The sequence below is a fragment of the Chionomys nivalis genome, chromosome 17 (genome assembly GCF_950005125.1).
Source record: "Chionomys nivalis chromosome 17, mChiNiv1.1, whole genome shotgun sequence".
Lineage (NCBI taxonomy): Eukaryota > Metazoa > Chordata > Mammalia > Rodentia > Cricetidae > Chionomys > Chionomys nivalis.
The window spans coordinates 40,295,656-40,310,817 of record NC_080102.1 but is presented as its reverse complement, the minus strand read 5'-3'; the positions used below and the strand labels follow the sequence as shown (position 1 = coordinate 40,310,817).

The window sequence follows — 15,162 nt, the reverse complement described above, 5'->3', positions numbered from 1 at the left end:
ATAGCAACATGTCTTCACAGTGTGCAGATATCACACAGCATGCGAGTAGAGCGTTTCCCAGGCATGCAGAAAGCCTCTGTGCAGAGGTGTCTGGTGGGGAGGGAAAGAATGATTTTCTTGGGAACCCAGTTTGGTAGCTTTGTTGCCTTTCTCTAGGACCTCATGTGACTGACCACCTGTCCCTGCTATGCAGACCAATTTCACCCCTGTCTGAGCTCTGTGTTCACTAGGGGAGAATGAGGGTGAGATCCTGGAAGCTGACATTTCTAGTGAGTGTGAATAGCTACAGATTCAGGGATCAGTGGAGGTGTCAGCATGCCATACCCTGTCACACTGTGAAGCTAATGGCCTTGGCAGTTCCTCATCCTGGCTGGCTACCCGGTTTGCTTCTGTGCATCCTACAGCCCAGCCATCACCGTGGAGAGCACATGCTTGTGAGCAAGGAGAGTCCCTTGTCAGTCACTAAGAGCCCCTCCTATGATCTTCCTAGTTTCCGTTCTTCTCCAGGGGACCTGTTGCCCCAGTTTGTCAGGTAGTGACTCTAAAGAAACCTGACGTTTTACCATGTTTGCTTAGGAAGACGATATAAGACAGCTAAAAAAAAAAAAAAAGACACCTGTCAAATCAGGGCCGACCCAAGAAATCCCCATGTCTTGTCTCAAGAAGGAAAGAACACGAACAGGAGTAGAGTTTCTCTGGTGTATTTTTTTCCTGCCACGGCACAGGAGTCACTTTGCACAGGGTTCTGATGCTCGCTGCTGAGGGGGCCCTGGCTCTGTCCAGGGCGTTGGGAAGCAGATGGTAGGCATGTCATTTCTCATGACACTGCCACTTTTTGATGCAAACTCCCGTTCTGAATGACCAGCATACATAGCTTTCTGTATGACCAGCTTGAGCTTGTGGAAGCCTGGGAGCAAGGGCAATGTGCACACACCTTCCAGGCCCAGTGATGCCTTCTTTAATAGAAATCAGGGTATGGCTGGGACACATGGGATGGCCCAGCAGGTGACCTGAGTTCAAACTCCAGAACCCACGGTGGGAGAACTGATTCCATAGATTGTATCCCCCCTCTCTCTCTCACACACACACACCATATACATGTCCCCCACCCCACATACAACATGTATGCATATAATAACAATAAAATGGTTTTAAAGCTAGAGATAGCGCCTGGGTGTCCATTTTAAATGTTCTCAGAATGATACATAAGGAGACACTAGAGGAAATTATTTGAAATACAGCGGATGATTTATATATTTATGAAATCAATTCTAGATATATTTTCATCTTTTTAATTAAATTAATTGTATGTATGATGTCTCTCTGCTTGTGGGAGTTAGCATGTTTTTGCAGGGGCCTGCAGAGGTCAGAAGAGGGCGTCAGATCGCCTAAAGTGATCATAGTTTCATCTTAAATGACACAGACAGTTTACTAACCACATATGCTGGTGTGTCCCAGGGAAGTGTAATCAGATGTCAGTCAAAGGGAGGACCCTGTGTGGGAAGTAACCAAGGAACTCGCCATGCTACCCCAAAGCGGAGGAAGAGCCAGAAAGTCCTAGCTGGTACAGCATCTGCAAGTGTGCTAACTAGAGAAGGACAGAGATGCTGGAGCTCAAGGGGGCTTTCTTGTCTGCAGTCTGCCCGGGATTTTAATGTCAGTTGTGGTTGAAAGCTGACCTCACGAGCGTGTGCTTTCCCAACAGGGTCTCATCACTACGCTTGGCCTACAAGGATCTCGAAATTCACATGAAGAAAGATGAAAACTCGAACCTGAGAGGCCAGAAGAAGGTGGAAGCCGAGAGGCTAGGCATGGGCTTTGGGAGCGGCAGGAGGTACGGTCTGCTTGGCCAGGTCAGCCCAGTGCAGTTTGCTCATGGCAAAGGGCTCTAGGGGCTCATTTCAACCTCAGACCGTTTCCCTGGTGCTCTTCCTTTCCTGGTTGTGTGGCTTTGCTTTGGTATTTAGTATATTATGGCTCTGGCTGGAGCTTCATGGGTAGTATGTGCACAAAACCCTAGGTTGGTTCCCCAGTACCATAGAAACCAAGATTGGGGGTTCACTCATTCTGAGCTACAAGAGTCCCTGTCTGTCTCAAAATAACAAGTACAGACTAGCTTTAGGGTAAAGCTAAGTATAGTGGTGTGCGCCTCTAGTCCTAGCACTCAGGAGGTAGAGGCAGAAAGATCAGGAATTTCAAGGCCAGCCTCGGCTATAGAGCAAGTTCAAGACTAACCTAGGCTATGAGACGGGGGTGGGGGGAGGATGTGATGACAGATGGCGCACATGGTTCTTGAAGAGAAGGAAATGGGCCCGAGTTTCCAAGAAGTGTGCAATGGAGTGGATGTCTTGGGCACACCCCATGCATGTGGCTGTCTTCTTCCCAGTCCTGCCCTCCGAATGACCTCTAGCTTCCAAAGCTCCCATTGGGTTTCCCAGCCCTTCTGATGAGCTTAAGTTTGTTCAGAGTACAGCTTACAGCATTTTTTTGTTCAGTAAGACACAAGCCTTTAGGAAACCAGTGATGTAATACTTCCTGTTTTATTTTGTCTCTTCAAGTGGCATCTCCCATTCCGTGACTTCAGACATGCAGACCATCGAGCAGGAGTCGCCCACACTGGCAAAGCCAAGGAGGAAGTACCAGGAGGACCCAGACGAGTCGTACTTCACCTCCAGCCCCAGGTGGTCTCAGCCTGGCCGCAGCCAAGGGTGCATTAGGGGTTGTCCTTAGGAACCAGTACACATCAGTGCCTGGCACCGTTTGAAAGCTCTGGCTGATGCGAATCTGTGCGTAGGACCAGAGGGCAGGGAAGCAGTGAGGGGCAGTGTTACAACCAGGAAAATGTTTGTTGCTACAGTCAGCAACTGAAGATTAAAGTCAGAGGTGGAGGAGATGTTTCTGTACTGTGAGGAGTGGAGAGAGGCAAGGGCTGGAGCATGCCCAAACCTTCAGTGGCTTCTGTGTTGAAACACTGCCTTCTGAAAGCTCCCACAGAGTCTGGGAGAAGATAGCATTTGCAGATGGATTTATTCGGGAAAGCCATGGCTATTCTCTGAGGGGATCCGACGGTACTAGGACAGCCTGCTTCTGTCCTTTTGTGTCTACTGTCTGCTGAGGCAAAACGTGAGGCTGGCATAAGGCTGAATGTGGTGGGGACAAGTGTCATCTGGAATATGTCACCTTGTCAGGGCCGCCCAGAAGCTGTCTTCACAGGAACTTGGGGTGGCTTTGACACGTAGGTGCAGAAACCAAGTAGCCTAGGTTGAAGGCTGACTGTGCCGCATGTGAACCACATAACAGTGGCCGGGTTATTAAGATGCTCCCTGCTGCAGCCTCCTCATTTGTAAATGAAGCCTCCTGGTGGTGCCTGCCTTGCTGAGGCACTACCAGCAGCGCATAGCTCTGCTGTGGCTTGTCTACTGTAGTCTCGGGACTTGTCCAGAGACATGCGGCTCAGCGAGTGGCCAGGTGGGCAGCTGCGTTAACCACACCGAGGACCCTTTCACTTCTGGAGTTAGTGGGGAAGGGACACATCTGTCAATGATGGTGCTGCCATGGTCACACAGGCTTCCTGGTGTCACATGGCCGCAGACATGGACGTCGTAGTAGAACAGACGTAGGTTGTTATCTAGAGTCAACTATGAAATCACTGACTTTCCTATCCAAGCTCCCAGGTAAGGAATCGTGCAGATAGCTCTTTCTTTATTTCTAAGCACGGCTCTGAGTTACCCGAGTCCCAGTATTTTAGAGAGAGCTTTCATAGCTTGCTGGCATTGTCAGAGGCTGCCTGCTCCCTACCTGCCTCTGACTTCAGCAGCATGCTTGGGTCTGCCCATACTGTGCATTTGAGAAAACCGAGATACAGCTGACACGAGAGAAATTCAGGTTCGTGTCTAAACCTGGACACGTCAGGCCATTTCACACACGGTTTAAGGAGGGCTGGGCGAGGGTCTGAGGACCGACTTCCCTGCTCAGTCGTAATGCCCATGGAGGGTGGTAGGAAGAGACAGACTCACTTCTTGGAGCGCCACTTCCAAGCTTGGGTAGCAGTGTTGGTGAAAGGAAGGGTTCTGGCTAAGGTTGCCTACTGAGTGGGACCTTTCCCATCCCCACAGCCTCAGGTCACGGAAGAACTCGTGGGGGGCTTATGTGTGCCTTGGAGCCTCCAGCATCCTCTCTCAGTCAGAAGGGTCAGCCCCAAAGGCCGCTGTGCCAGGGACCAGTTTCAGTTTGAAAAGTGGGTGTTTGGATGTAGAGCAGAGAGATTTTGGTGCCATGTAGATGGTGGCCTGCAGGTTATTTAGGGACAGAAGCATCACTCTAGTTCACTTGATGGCCACAGGGACAGAGCAGGATTGGATTGGCTGATTTGGCACCAGAGATGAAGTGAACACACTCTGAAAGCCAGCATGGCAGTGCTACAGAGTGCTTTTACTGCTTCCAAATTATTCATCAGCCATTAGAACTTGCATATTATGAATTATGGAAGAATGCTGTTTCTGTTAAGCAAGGGGACATATTTTATAGTGGATTCCATTATTTCCAGATTATAAATGATGCATTGTTATAATACTGGACTGTTTGCTGAGCCCCATGGAGTCCAAATGGTCTTTGGTGGGGGGCGTGACTGGCGACAAGACAGCGTGCTAGTTGCTAGAGGCTTTTCCTGGGGACCTGTAGCAATGTGTCCAGAGGGGAGGAAGGTGCAGTGTGAGGACCAGCGTGAAGGAAAAATGGACCCAGAAGTCAAAGCCCACGCTGGGTGAAGGTCGGCGATGGGGAGAGCTGCTGAGTCCTGGCATGGGCCTGATGGCTGCGCAGGCTGGCATAGAGTGTTGCCTGTGAGTGACTAGGTATCCCCTACAGAGTGCCAGCACATAGAGAGGTTCTCGTGGATGAGTGAAGACTTGGGAAGACCCATGTGTGGACTGCTCAGGGCACCCATGCAGGTGACATCTTGTTTTGCAATTTAAAGGCACCCATTGCCCCTCCAGTCCAGATAAGGTTTTCACTCACATAGATGAAGAATGTTCGTGTTGCCAGGCGATGGTGGCGCACGCCTTTAATCCCAGCACTCGAGAGGCAGAGGCAGGCAGATCTCTGTGAGTTCGAGACCAGCCTGGTCTACAAGAGCTAGTTCCAGGACAGGCTCCAAAGCCACAGAGAAACCCTGTCTCGAAAAACCAAAAAAAAAGAATGCTCGTGTCTTGGAGTGGTCATCTCTAGAACACTGAGCGCCATTGTTGAAAAGAACTGAGTATCCTAGTCCTTCCCCATCTAGTGCTGATACTCCCCCCACCCCGCCATGTTCTTCTGAGGGGTCGACCAGCCTCTGGACTCCACCCTATGGCATCACAACTGTCCAAGGGAGTGGCAGTGTCAGCAGCCTGAGGCTACAACAGAGGGACCCCTCTTCCCTGAAGCCTTTAGAGAGCGAGGTCAGCGGGAGCACAGCTGCTGGGGGGACCTTGGAAATGGATGCCTCACGTCAGCTCATGTTCATTGCCACCTCTAGTGTCATGTCTGCCCTTCATTTCAGCACATGGCTGGGCAGGGAAGTCAGTTCCCCATACCCAAAAGCAAGAGACCCAAAAGGAGTGAGCATCCTTAAGTACTCCCTAGTCACTATCTCCTCTTGTTATAGCAGGTACTTTGATGACCCCATGGAGTTAAGAGGCAGCTCCTTTTCTAGCTGGGATGACAGTACCGATTCCTACTGGAAGAAGGACAGCAGCAGAGACCTCGAGCCTGCCGTGCAAAGCACCAGTTCTTCAGACAGGTGGGAGCTGCAGGCTGGGCAGCCAGGGGCTCCTCTCATAGGACCAGGGGCTGATGTATGTGTCACGAGTGTCCTGTGCTGCTTTAGGAAGTGGCTGTGTGTTGGGGGCACATGCCGGAAACATCTGTGGCTGTTAGAAAGCAGGTGTGAAGGCCAGTTCCTTGGGGGAGTCTCAGCCCATGTGTCAGGGTGACCTGGCTCGTGAATGAGTCACCTTCCCCCATGTGAAGACTATTTGTAAACTGTAGGAGTCCCTATTTCCTAGGCAACAGTTCTGCAGTTTCGTCTTGTGTGTGTGCATCTGTGTTTGTGTGTGTGTGTGATGCTGGGATGTGTTTCTGGGTATATATACATGTGCATGTGGGGGAGTGCTATGTGTGAGTGTGTATACAGGTGTGTGTACATGTGGTCTAGGGATATGTGGGGGAATGTGCACATGCATGAGTGTGTGGGTGCTCTCTATGGGGTGTTGAGTGTGCTTGGCAGGCACACTGCACTGAATTACACACGTGCCCTTGGGAGTCTAATTTTATTGTTTTATTTTGAAGGCAATTTTCCTGAGTTACCCAGGCTAGCCTCAGACTTGACATCCTCTCGCCTCTGGCTCAGTTTTCATAGTCTTGACTAGCACACAGTCATGTAGTGACCGCTAAGAACAAGGCCCAGGACATTCTGCTGCTGCCAAGTCCCTTGCTCTGTCCTCAGCCCCCAGCCCCTGCTATTCTCTTTTTGGATCTTCCCACGTGGACTAGTCATCCAATAACTGGCCTTGCCTGAACTCTGAACTCGTCAGTCACCTGACTGCAGAGGTCACCTGACTGAGGTAGCCTGGCCTCCGCCTCCACAGCTCTCCTGTTGAAGCAGGAGCCCATCATTTACTGTTCACACCAAGGAACCTTACACGTGTAGTTCAAGGTTGCCCCGTGCGTTATACTCTGTTGATGGCCAGTGTTGTCCTGCGCAATCACAGTGTGGGCAGCGTCGGCTAACACAGTTAAGATGGGAGACTCCACATAAGTTGAAATATGATCTAGGTTTGCTTCACCGCCCTTGGTGTGACCAACCCTGGCTGTTTCTCGCTCTAGGCCTAGCACTCGCCGGAAGCCGGACTACGAGCCTGTTGACAACACGGATGAAGCCCAGAAGAAGTTTGGCAACGTCAAGGCCATTTCCTCAGACATGTACTTTGGAAGACAAGCCCAGGCAGATGTAAGGGTGCAGAAAGCTCCCACAGGAGCCCCGAGAACCAGGAAAAAAGCTGTGGGGACCATGAGAGGGTGGGCTGCTGAGGGAGAAGAGGCCCCCAGACAATAACGCTGAAGCCAAGACCAGAGCCCAGGTCTGCCTGAGCACCCTGGGCAGCTGTGGAGTCAGGAACCCCGTCTCATTGCTCTTCTGCCTCTCTGGGGAGAGTGGCCATCAGTCAGCTTTTGAGTAAATTCAGGTTTTTATGTAGCAGTAATTGCTTTTGATCAGTTTAACATAGTTAAATGGAGCCTGGAAATGTTTGTGGGCGACAGCTTCATTAGCCAGCTGTCACCTGCCTTAGAAATGAACACATTCATCCAGGAGTCTGGCTAAGCTGGGGCCAAGCCCACTTCCCTCTAGTGCTCAAGTGCAGAGGGGCTGTGGGGCTAGAACTCGGGCATGCTGGTTTGTCTCTTAGAGGCCTCATTGCCAGAGGGGCCTCCAGCTCTTCTGCTTGGTTTATTTTTAAATGTGTTAATGGGCTGGGGTACACTCCTGCAAGTATGCCTGCCTGGCATACTCAAAGCCCTAGGTTCTATCCCCGGTACCACACACACACACACATATACACACACACATGTGCACGCTTGAACACACACAAATTTGAAGTACTTGAAGTTGATGGCCTAAGCGGTGTGCCCAGCACTGAGGGGTTTCCTAGGGTGGCTGAGAGCAGTACTGAGCTCTGGCTGCCCCTCATCCTGACCTCACTGACAGTGATGTGGAATGCTGCCCTGCGTTGCCATGACCTACTCCACTATAGAGCACACCTTTATTCCACCTCCAGGGCCTGGCTGGGAGTGACACAGGAGGTAGCCAAGGGGAGCAGACTCATTCCAGTTCTCTTACTCTGCCTTTTTCTGTCTAGTTTGAGACCCGAGCACGGCTGGAGAGGCTCTCTACCAGCTCCTCCATAAGCTCCGCAGATCTTTTCGATGAACAGAGGAAACAGCCAGCAGGTGAGGGGTCATGGGGATCCCAGCACGTGCGATTCCATAGGGCCTTTCCCTTGCCAGGATCCCATGCCCCATCACCTTTGCCCCTGTGTGAGCAGTGAGAGCTGAAGCTGTCCTTCCAGGAGTCCTGTGAGAGGAGACCGCATCATGAAGTTTATGCCATAGCACCCTTGTCACCTGGCAGTTTGGTATCCAGAACATTGCGAATACAGGAGGCGGGGGCTCCTGCGAGGTGCCCACCACTCACTAGCTGGGGTCATTGTTAGCCTCCGTCTCCTGCCTGTGGAGGAGTTGGACCTGAGATACTGTGTAAGGTACCAACCACTTAGGGTCCTGCACCCAGGAGTCACCTCAGGCCCCTCAGCCCTCAGGACACACAGGCACTGAGGAGTGGAAGAGCCTGTCTCTGCTGCCCCTCTACATCCTGCATGAGGTGTCTGGTCATCCCAGGGCTGAAGTCTAACCATGTGCCCAGATGTGAGCCCCAGAGCAGGCCCTTCACTGCCCGCCCAGAGAAATGCCTCCGCTTTTACCTGTGCACTCACTGTCCCAGAAGGCCTTCCTGTGTGGGCACCCCACACAGCCTCCACCAGGCCACAGGGCGAGAGTGAAATGACAGCAGCCTCTGAGGTCATTTCAGGAAAAGAACCAAGAAGGGGTCTTTGGAGCCAGTGCTGCAGACTGAGGTCTCTGTGTGCTGGTTTGCATCATTTACTTGACAACCAGACTGGCTTTGGCCTACAGAAGGCCTGAGTGTTTGTGTGGGGTGACCATCTTGGCAGCCACGCTGCCTTTGAGACATTAGAGTGGATGCGGCTTCAACAGAGAATGTGTAGGGTTCGTCTCGACTGTCTGGAACCTTCTGTGTGGAGGTTCTGGCATGTGTAGTCATTATGGCCTCAGGTACAGTGGCACTGCCAGCTTGCCTGCTTAAGTGGGGAGAGCCGTTCTAGGCTGGAGTGTGCTGGTGCAGTGGCCGGCAGGTAGGCAGCAGTGTTCAGAGAGACTGGTGGGCCAGCCTTGTAGGTCTGCTGCCTGACGAGGCTAGGCAGGACCATGGCGCCTGTGCCCATCCTTCCTGACTGCAGGCATGGAATGTTGTTGGTCAGCCACTGCCCAGCAAGTCTTTAGCCAGCAGTCTGCTACCTTTTCACGTCTGACCTTCACATCCTGGCCTTTGTCAGGACTTCCTGTTGTGATGTGACACACCCCTAGCACAAAGGCTGCACCCAACCTCCCCGAGGTCTCCGGGCAGAGCCCCTACCCTGTCCATGCTGGCTAGTCATCTCGGAGCCAGCCCCAAGACCCAGTTGTTGAAATATCCACATGCTTTTTTAATTTAATTTCTTGGAACATTTACTCCGAACATGATTGTTTGTTTAAACACACACACAAGAGGAAAAGACAAGAAAGCTCTTTGAAGCAAACACACCCTTCCGCCCTTCACATTGTTCCGGAACATGGCTAACTCAAGCCTGCCTCCTGCCCCACCACCAAACAGAGGTCCCCTGAACTCTGACGCTGGGGCCATAGCAGCAGCTTGGGGAAGGCCTTTGTGAATTGCTCCCTAGGGTGTCAGGCCACCCCCTGACTATGGCTGGTGGTCTGCTTTGAGCAGAGCTTGCTCCTCTCCCCGCCCCCGCCCCTGCTACTGAGCCCATCTGAAACCCCAACACCACTCCCCTCGCGACACCTGCAGCCACCGCCCTGAGCTAGCTGGACAGCCTTACCAAGGATTCGTTCTTTGTTGTGCGCTTCAGCAAAGAGCCTAAGCGAGTGTTAGAAGGGATCCTGTTGGCTCATCCTGATCACTCCCGTGTGTCAGATAAAGTACCTCCTGTGCAATAGATCCTTGATGGGGTGGTACTCAGGGCTGATCCCTGCTAGAGAAGATGGAAGGGTTGAGTGAGAAGCATGTGTGGGTATCAAAGCTATCCCATCACATCAAGGCCTGTGGCCACTTCTATGAGCAGGGCCAGTGAGTATATGGACTGGGCCATCCGAGAAGGGATGGGGCATTTAGGACCATAGATGCCAGAGTAGAGGGAGGTATATGATAGCCATGTTAGAAAAAAGCTCAGGGTACAGCTTATTTCTTGGTGTTTTTAGCATGCATGCATGTGTGCATGTATACATAGGCACCTGTGTATATGTGCATGCCTCTGTGTGTTTACGTGTGTGTGTGTGTGTGTGTGTGTGTGTGTGTACACATGCCCTTGCTCATGCATGCATGCTTGTGGAGGATGGAACTAATAGTCCCTCATCACTCTCCGCTCTATTCTATGAGTCAGGGTATCTTAACCGAAGCCAGAGCTCACAGATTGGACTAGTCTAACCAGCAGCTTGCTCAGGGAAATCCTGTCTCCACCCTTCAAGCTCTGGGATTGCTGGTGGGCTGTCATACCTCACATTTGTGTGGGTTCTGGGGATCTGAACTCTGTCCTCACACTTGAGGAATACAGTATCCACAGAGCCATCTCTCCAGCCCCCTCAGTGTCCCTTTCAAGAACAGACTGATGGTTCCAGTGGAATGTCGCCTGTGACTCGTCAGCCTACACAGGCATGCAGGCCTGCAAACCCAGACCCAGTCGGCTCTCAGGCTTTTGCCTGCTTAGTTGTTACCCACATCCATCAGGCAACACTGCCCTGAGACCCAGAGTGTCAGCAAAGTGTCTACAGTGCCTGCCTCAGAGAAGTAGCAGGCCAAGTGTTTTGATCCTTGTTAGATTCATTATTCTTAAAATCTTGGACTTTTCTCTCAGTTTGTCTCCATTTCTGAGAATGTGGTCCATAAATAGCCCATTAAAGAAGATCCATGACTCCGCTGGAGGGTGAGAGGGCAGAGCCCTGAGTTCTGGGTGTCCCCAGGTTCTTCTGTCTAGAGCTGTTCCCATGACCCAGACCTTTCTGCGTGTGTTGTGTCTGTCATTCATCCCTGCTGCCCACTGGCCTCTTCTCTGCCAGAGCAGCCAGCACGCTGCTGAGCCCTTGCTCACAGGCTGGTACCCTGCACTCACACCTAGTCACTGGCTTGCAGCCTGGCTCCTGCCTCTGCCTCCTCAGTTCTTCCTCCGGCCAGCTGTCCTGGGCCTGTGGGGACTCCGCAAGCCTCCCCATACTTGCACCTCACCCACAGCAGGAATGAGGTACCTGGTGACCTGACTACAGCAGGACCGATCTGCTCTTTTCTGTGCCCTTGGCACTTGACAAAGCCTTTGTCACAGGTGTGCTGAATGAATGATCGAACATCTGGAGAATGAATGAATGCGATATCCTCCATGCCTGGAGCGTGCCTTCTGCCCAGCACAGGAGCTGTCACAGGCCTTCCCAGTACCTCCAGTTCCCCATGGCCACTGCTGGCTAACGTGTCTGATTCCATTGGAGCCTTGAGAGTCACTGTACAGAGTGCTGTGTCCACCTTACTGTGGTGGAACCAGTACTGTCCTCTGAGCCCTGCCCCACTGTGTGTTCATCTTTGTGGGCACAGTCGTAGCTTGGGAGGTGACAGCAGAGGCAGAGTGGGTTCGCAGAGCTACACATGTCCTTAGAAGAGGGGCGAGCTGGCATCTCTCTGTGTGCAGGAAGCTACAACCTCTCGAACGTGCTGCCCAACGCCCCAGACATGGCGCAGTTCAAGCAAGGCGTGCGATCGGTTGCTGGAAAACTCTCTGTCTTTGCCAATGGAGTCATGACGTCCATTCAGGTGAGTGGCGCTCCGCGAGGCTCCCAGGGAACTAGGATGTAGCTGTGAGCGCGAAGCTGTGCTGCAGACTAGCCCTGAGACAGAAAGATCTCGAGTTCCAGATCTGCCTGGGCTGAGACCCTGCCTCAGGCAGCATTTTCTAAGTTCCTACTGGGATTCATATAATTCCCTAGTTGTGAATTTAGAATGAAGAATTCTTTTTTAAAAAATTAGATTATTTTATTTTATAGGTCTGCATGTTTTACCTGCATGTATTGTGTATGCATGCCTGGCCATACAGAAGGGGTTAGATCCCCAGAACTGTAGTTACAGATGGTTATGAGCTGCCATGTGGGTGCCAGAATTAAACTCAATCTCCTGCAAAATCAACACTCGCTATAAACTGCTGGGCCATCTCCCAGCCCCACAGAAGAGAGGATTCCTAAGCTAAAAACCATCCACCGTCTCCCTGCTCTGGGATTCTGCTGTTTTGTTTTAGTTCTAGACTATGAAGTCCTGGCTGTCCTAGAACTCACTCCGTACCCAGGCTGCCCTCTAACTCACAGAGATCCACCTGCCTCTGCCTCCCAAGTGCCGGGATTAAAGGCGTGCGCCACCACTACCTGTGGCTGCGTATCTTTCTAAATGAAGGAGTCCTATTGCTCTGTGACTGTATGTTCTCCACTTCTCAGTGGCATGTTCTGTGTGGCTCTCTGGAACTACAGATTCTCCAGAAGCCGTTAGATGTGGGGTGAAAATATGCTTATCTAATTTGCTTGTTCCACACATTGGACATCGCACTGTTCGCTCTCTTTTTGAGTTTTATTTGTATTACTCTATACTCTGGTACCTAAGGATGTTTTCCTAATGTATAGAATTTCCTCCATACCTCTGCCCTTCGCTCGTGCCCTCCCAAGTTGGTCCTCTTAGTCCCCTGGACAGTTTTGCTTCTACTTTACACATACATACTTTTATGTATCTGTGAAAATATTATCTTTCTGTGTTGGACTTAATTCACCTAATATACAGTAAGGAAAAGGCGGAGCCTGTTTGTTAGGACAGTGAGGACTTCTCTAAGCTTGTGAATGGCTTGCTTAAGTGCAGCCATTTGGAAGCATGCTGTTGGGTGAAATGTGGCCCGGAGGAGGAGACCGGGTCAACGCTGCCCCTTCTGCGTCCATGGAGGCTCTTGGTCTGCAGACAGACACTGCTGCGGCCTTGGTGGAAACGTGAGGAAAGCCCTCCGTGTAACAAGCCTAAGGTCTCCTCCCTCAGGTCCCCCTGGCCCCAGTCCTCCTGGCCGTCACTGTCCCTGCTTTGTGGGTGATCATCTTGTTTTTAGAGTACTCCCACTCCTGTCCTGCACTTATAAGTGAAGAAACAGAGCAAAGACTAAACCTCTGGAAGATGCACAGGGACCAAAATCAAAGTTTCAGACTTGAGACAGTTCCTCGGTGCTGGCCCCTGCCTTGCAATCCTTAGTACAGCCTGGAGCTCCAGACCTTCCTTGGGCAGCTCACTTAAAGTGTAATCCAGGCAGGTCTCCAAACCCCACTCACCTCCTGCCATAGAGACGCTGAAGCCGTGCTGCCAACACTCATCTACTCTCTGTGCCAGGAGCTGGGTGCCTGCAACAACGGCCGTGGGGTACATGCACAGGAGGAGACAGATGCAGTGTATTGGAGTAAATGTTGGTCTGGTTCTCTCTAGGATCGCTATGGCTCTTAATCCTGGTGCCAGGCTGTGTCTAACCTGGTAAAACTCCGCTTCAGACGGACCTGGGACCACATCTGGCTGCACCGAAGCCTCAGCTGCTGTGCAGGCAAGTCCTGCTGGTTGGCGAGATGCCTGCACACTCGGAGTGTGCGTCTTTCCTTTGAGGCACCCCCATTTCTATGTAGTGGAGCTCTGCTTTCATTTCTGGTTTAGCGTAGCTCTTTGTGTCAGTCGAGCACATCCTTGCTTTGTCTTTGTGGAATCTTCAGTTCTAGGAGCTGGGAGCCTGAGCTGCGGGCTTCTCCCACTGCTCCCTGAACTGGGAGCCTTCCCCAGAGCACCTGAGAGTCTCCACGGACTGTGGGCTCAGGGCTGCCAGAGCTAGCTGGTGCTGGATGGGTCAGAGAAATAAAGCTCCAGCACATGCTTCCCTCTGCAAAGGCGCAGACAACAAAAACCAGACCAGAAGTGCCCGGCCTCTCACTGACAGATCACTTCCTGTGTCCCTCACACAGCGAGGAGATTTCAAACAACACTTAAAGCCATCTGTCACTTTGTAAATTATTTTGTACATTCTCTACACTTAAAAATGATCCCCAATCAGTTCTTTTTAACAAGCCCGAGCTTCCACAGTGCCAAGGGAGCTCATTGTGACATGGTGACAGGTGTTGCAGGGCCAGCTAAGGGCTCCCAGTACACCTAGAAATCACCCGAGGCGGCCATGTGACTTCAGGATCAGCTCAGATTTGGGGAATGGTAATTATAATTGGGTGATTTTGTTAATATTTTTTATCTTGACCTTGATGTTCCAAAAGTTACAGGATAAATGTAAATCGATAGTCGTTTGGCTGTGTTTTAGACAGCACCAGAATATATTGTTCAGCACAGTAAAATATATTTGAAATTTGATGAACCAAAATGTGATTTCAGATGATTATTTTGTGAATCTTTCTTAAAAGATCCAATTTGTAGACTTCTAAATATAACAGACAGCACAGCAGACCCTGTTGCCTGTGTTGTCTTTCACCAGAGCCTTTGCAATGACTCATGGGAAACTGGGCGTGGGTGACTCTGTGTTATGGGTGGGACTGGCAGGTGGGTGCCTCTGGGAGGGGAGGGGGCTTCCACACATGGGCACGTGCTCTTACTGTGGGTTGTCATGACAGGGTCAGGGTACCCTCAGGGTATGTTTTCCCAGAGGCCTTGATTACTGATATGCAGGAAAGGAAGGGGTGCTGCTGGTGTGTTACCCCCTTTTCTCTTTATTGGTTCAGTCTTGGGAAGGGAGCCAGGGCTTTGAACATTCTGAGCACTGAGAACTCAGCCCGTCTTTGTCAGGGATGCCCCATGACCACCCATCCGTGAGGAACACGGCAGCTGCTCATCTTCTGAACATTGATGCGGAACATGAAACACTGACAGCCACGGGGGGCGGGGGGAGGCCCAACTTGCTCTTCTCATCTGCTCCCCGATCTGGGGCCTCCTCACTGGGCAGCAGGCTTGCTTGGGTGTCTTCTGAATCCATGTAGTCAGTGTTTCCAGTAATTCAATGAGGACTCAGGGCTGAGTGCCATGCTGTGCAGACGAGTGCACTGCCCATCCAGAGGCCCTGTCTGAGGTGTGCTGGGGAGAAAAGGGGGCGTGGCTGTGCAGTATTAGGTTTCATTGCTGCTACCAAAAGCTAATTGTTCATGTTGGCTGAATGAAACCCATTTTGGATCTTTTCTTTTTTGCGGGGAGGGGGCAGCAGCTGGAGAGAAGCTCAAGGGTTAAGAGTACTC

The 15,162-nt window shown here is 51.4% G+C and overlaps 1 protein-coding gene across 2 annotated transcripts in view; it reads left to right on the top strand.

Annotated features, from left to right (window-relative positions):
* Arfgap3 (ADP ribosylation factor GTPase activating protein 3) overlaps positions 1 to 14,374 on the top strand; it is a 52,551-nt gene extending 38,177 nt beyond the window's left edge. The window contains exons 10-16 of one of the 2 annotated variants that reach the window (XM_057792224.1): positions 1,706 to 1,834; positions 2,559 to 2,681; positions 5,648 to 5,779; positions 6,865 to 6,988; positions 7,896 to 7,986; positions 11,565 to 11,686; positions 13,376 to 14,374. In XM_057792224.1, the coding sequence (XP_057648207.1) occupies positions 1,706 to 1,834; positions 2,559 to 2,681; positions 5,648 to 5,779; positions 6,865 to 6,988; positions 7,896 to 7,986; positions 11,565 to 11,686; positions 13,376 to 13,393 (739 nt within the window). In that variant the 3' untranslated portion in view covers positions 13,394 to 14,374. Of the gene's footprint in view, positions 1 to 1,705; positions 1,835 to 2,558; positions 2,682 to 5,644; positions 5,780 to 6,864; positions 6,989 to 7,895; positions 7,987 to 11,564; positions 11,687 to 13,375 lie in introns of both variants that reach the window. The other variant, XM_057792223.1, reaches the window with a different exon arrangement.
* Positions 14,375 to 15,162: the final 788 nt, after the last annotated feature.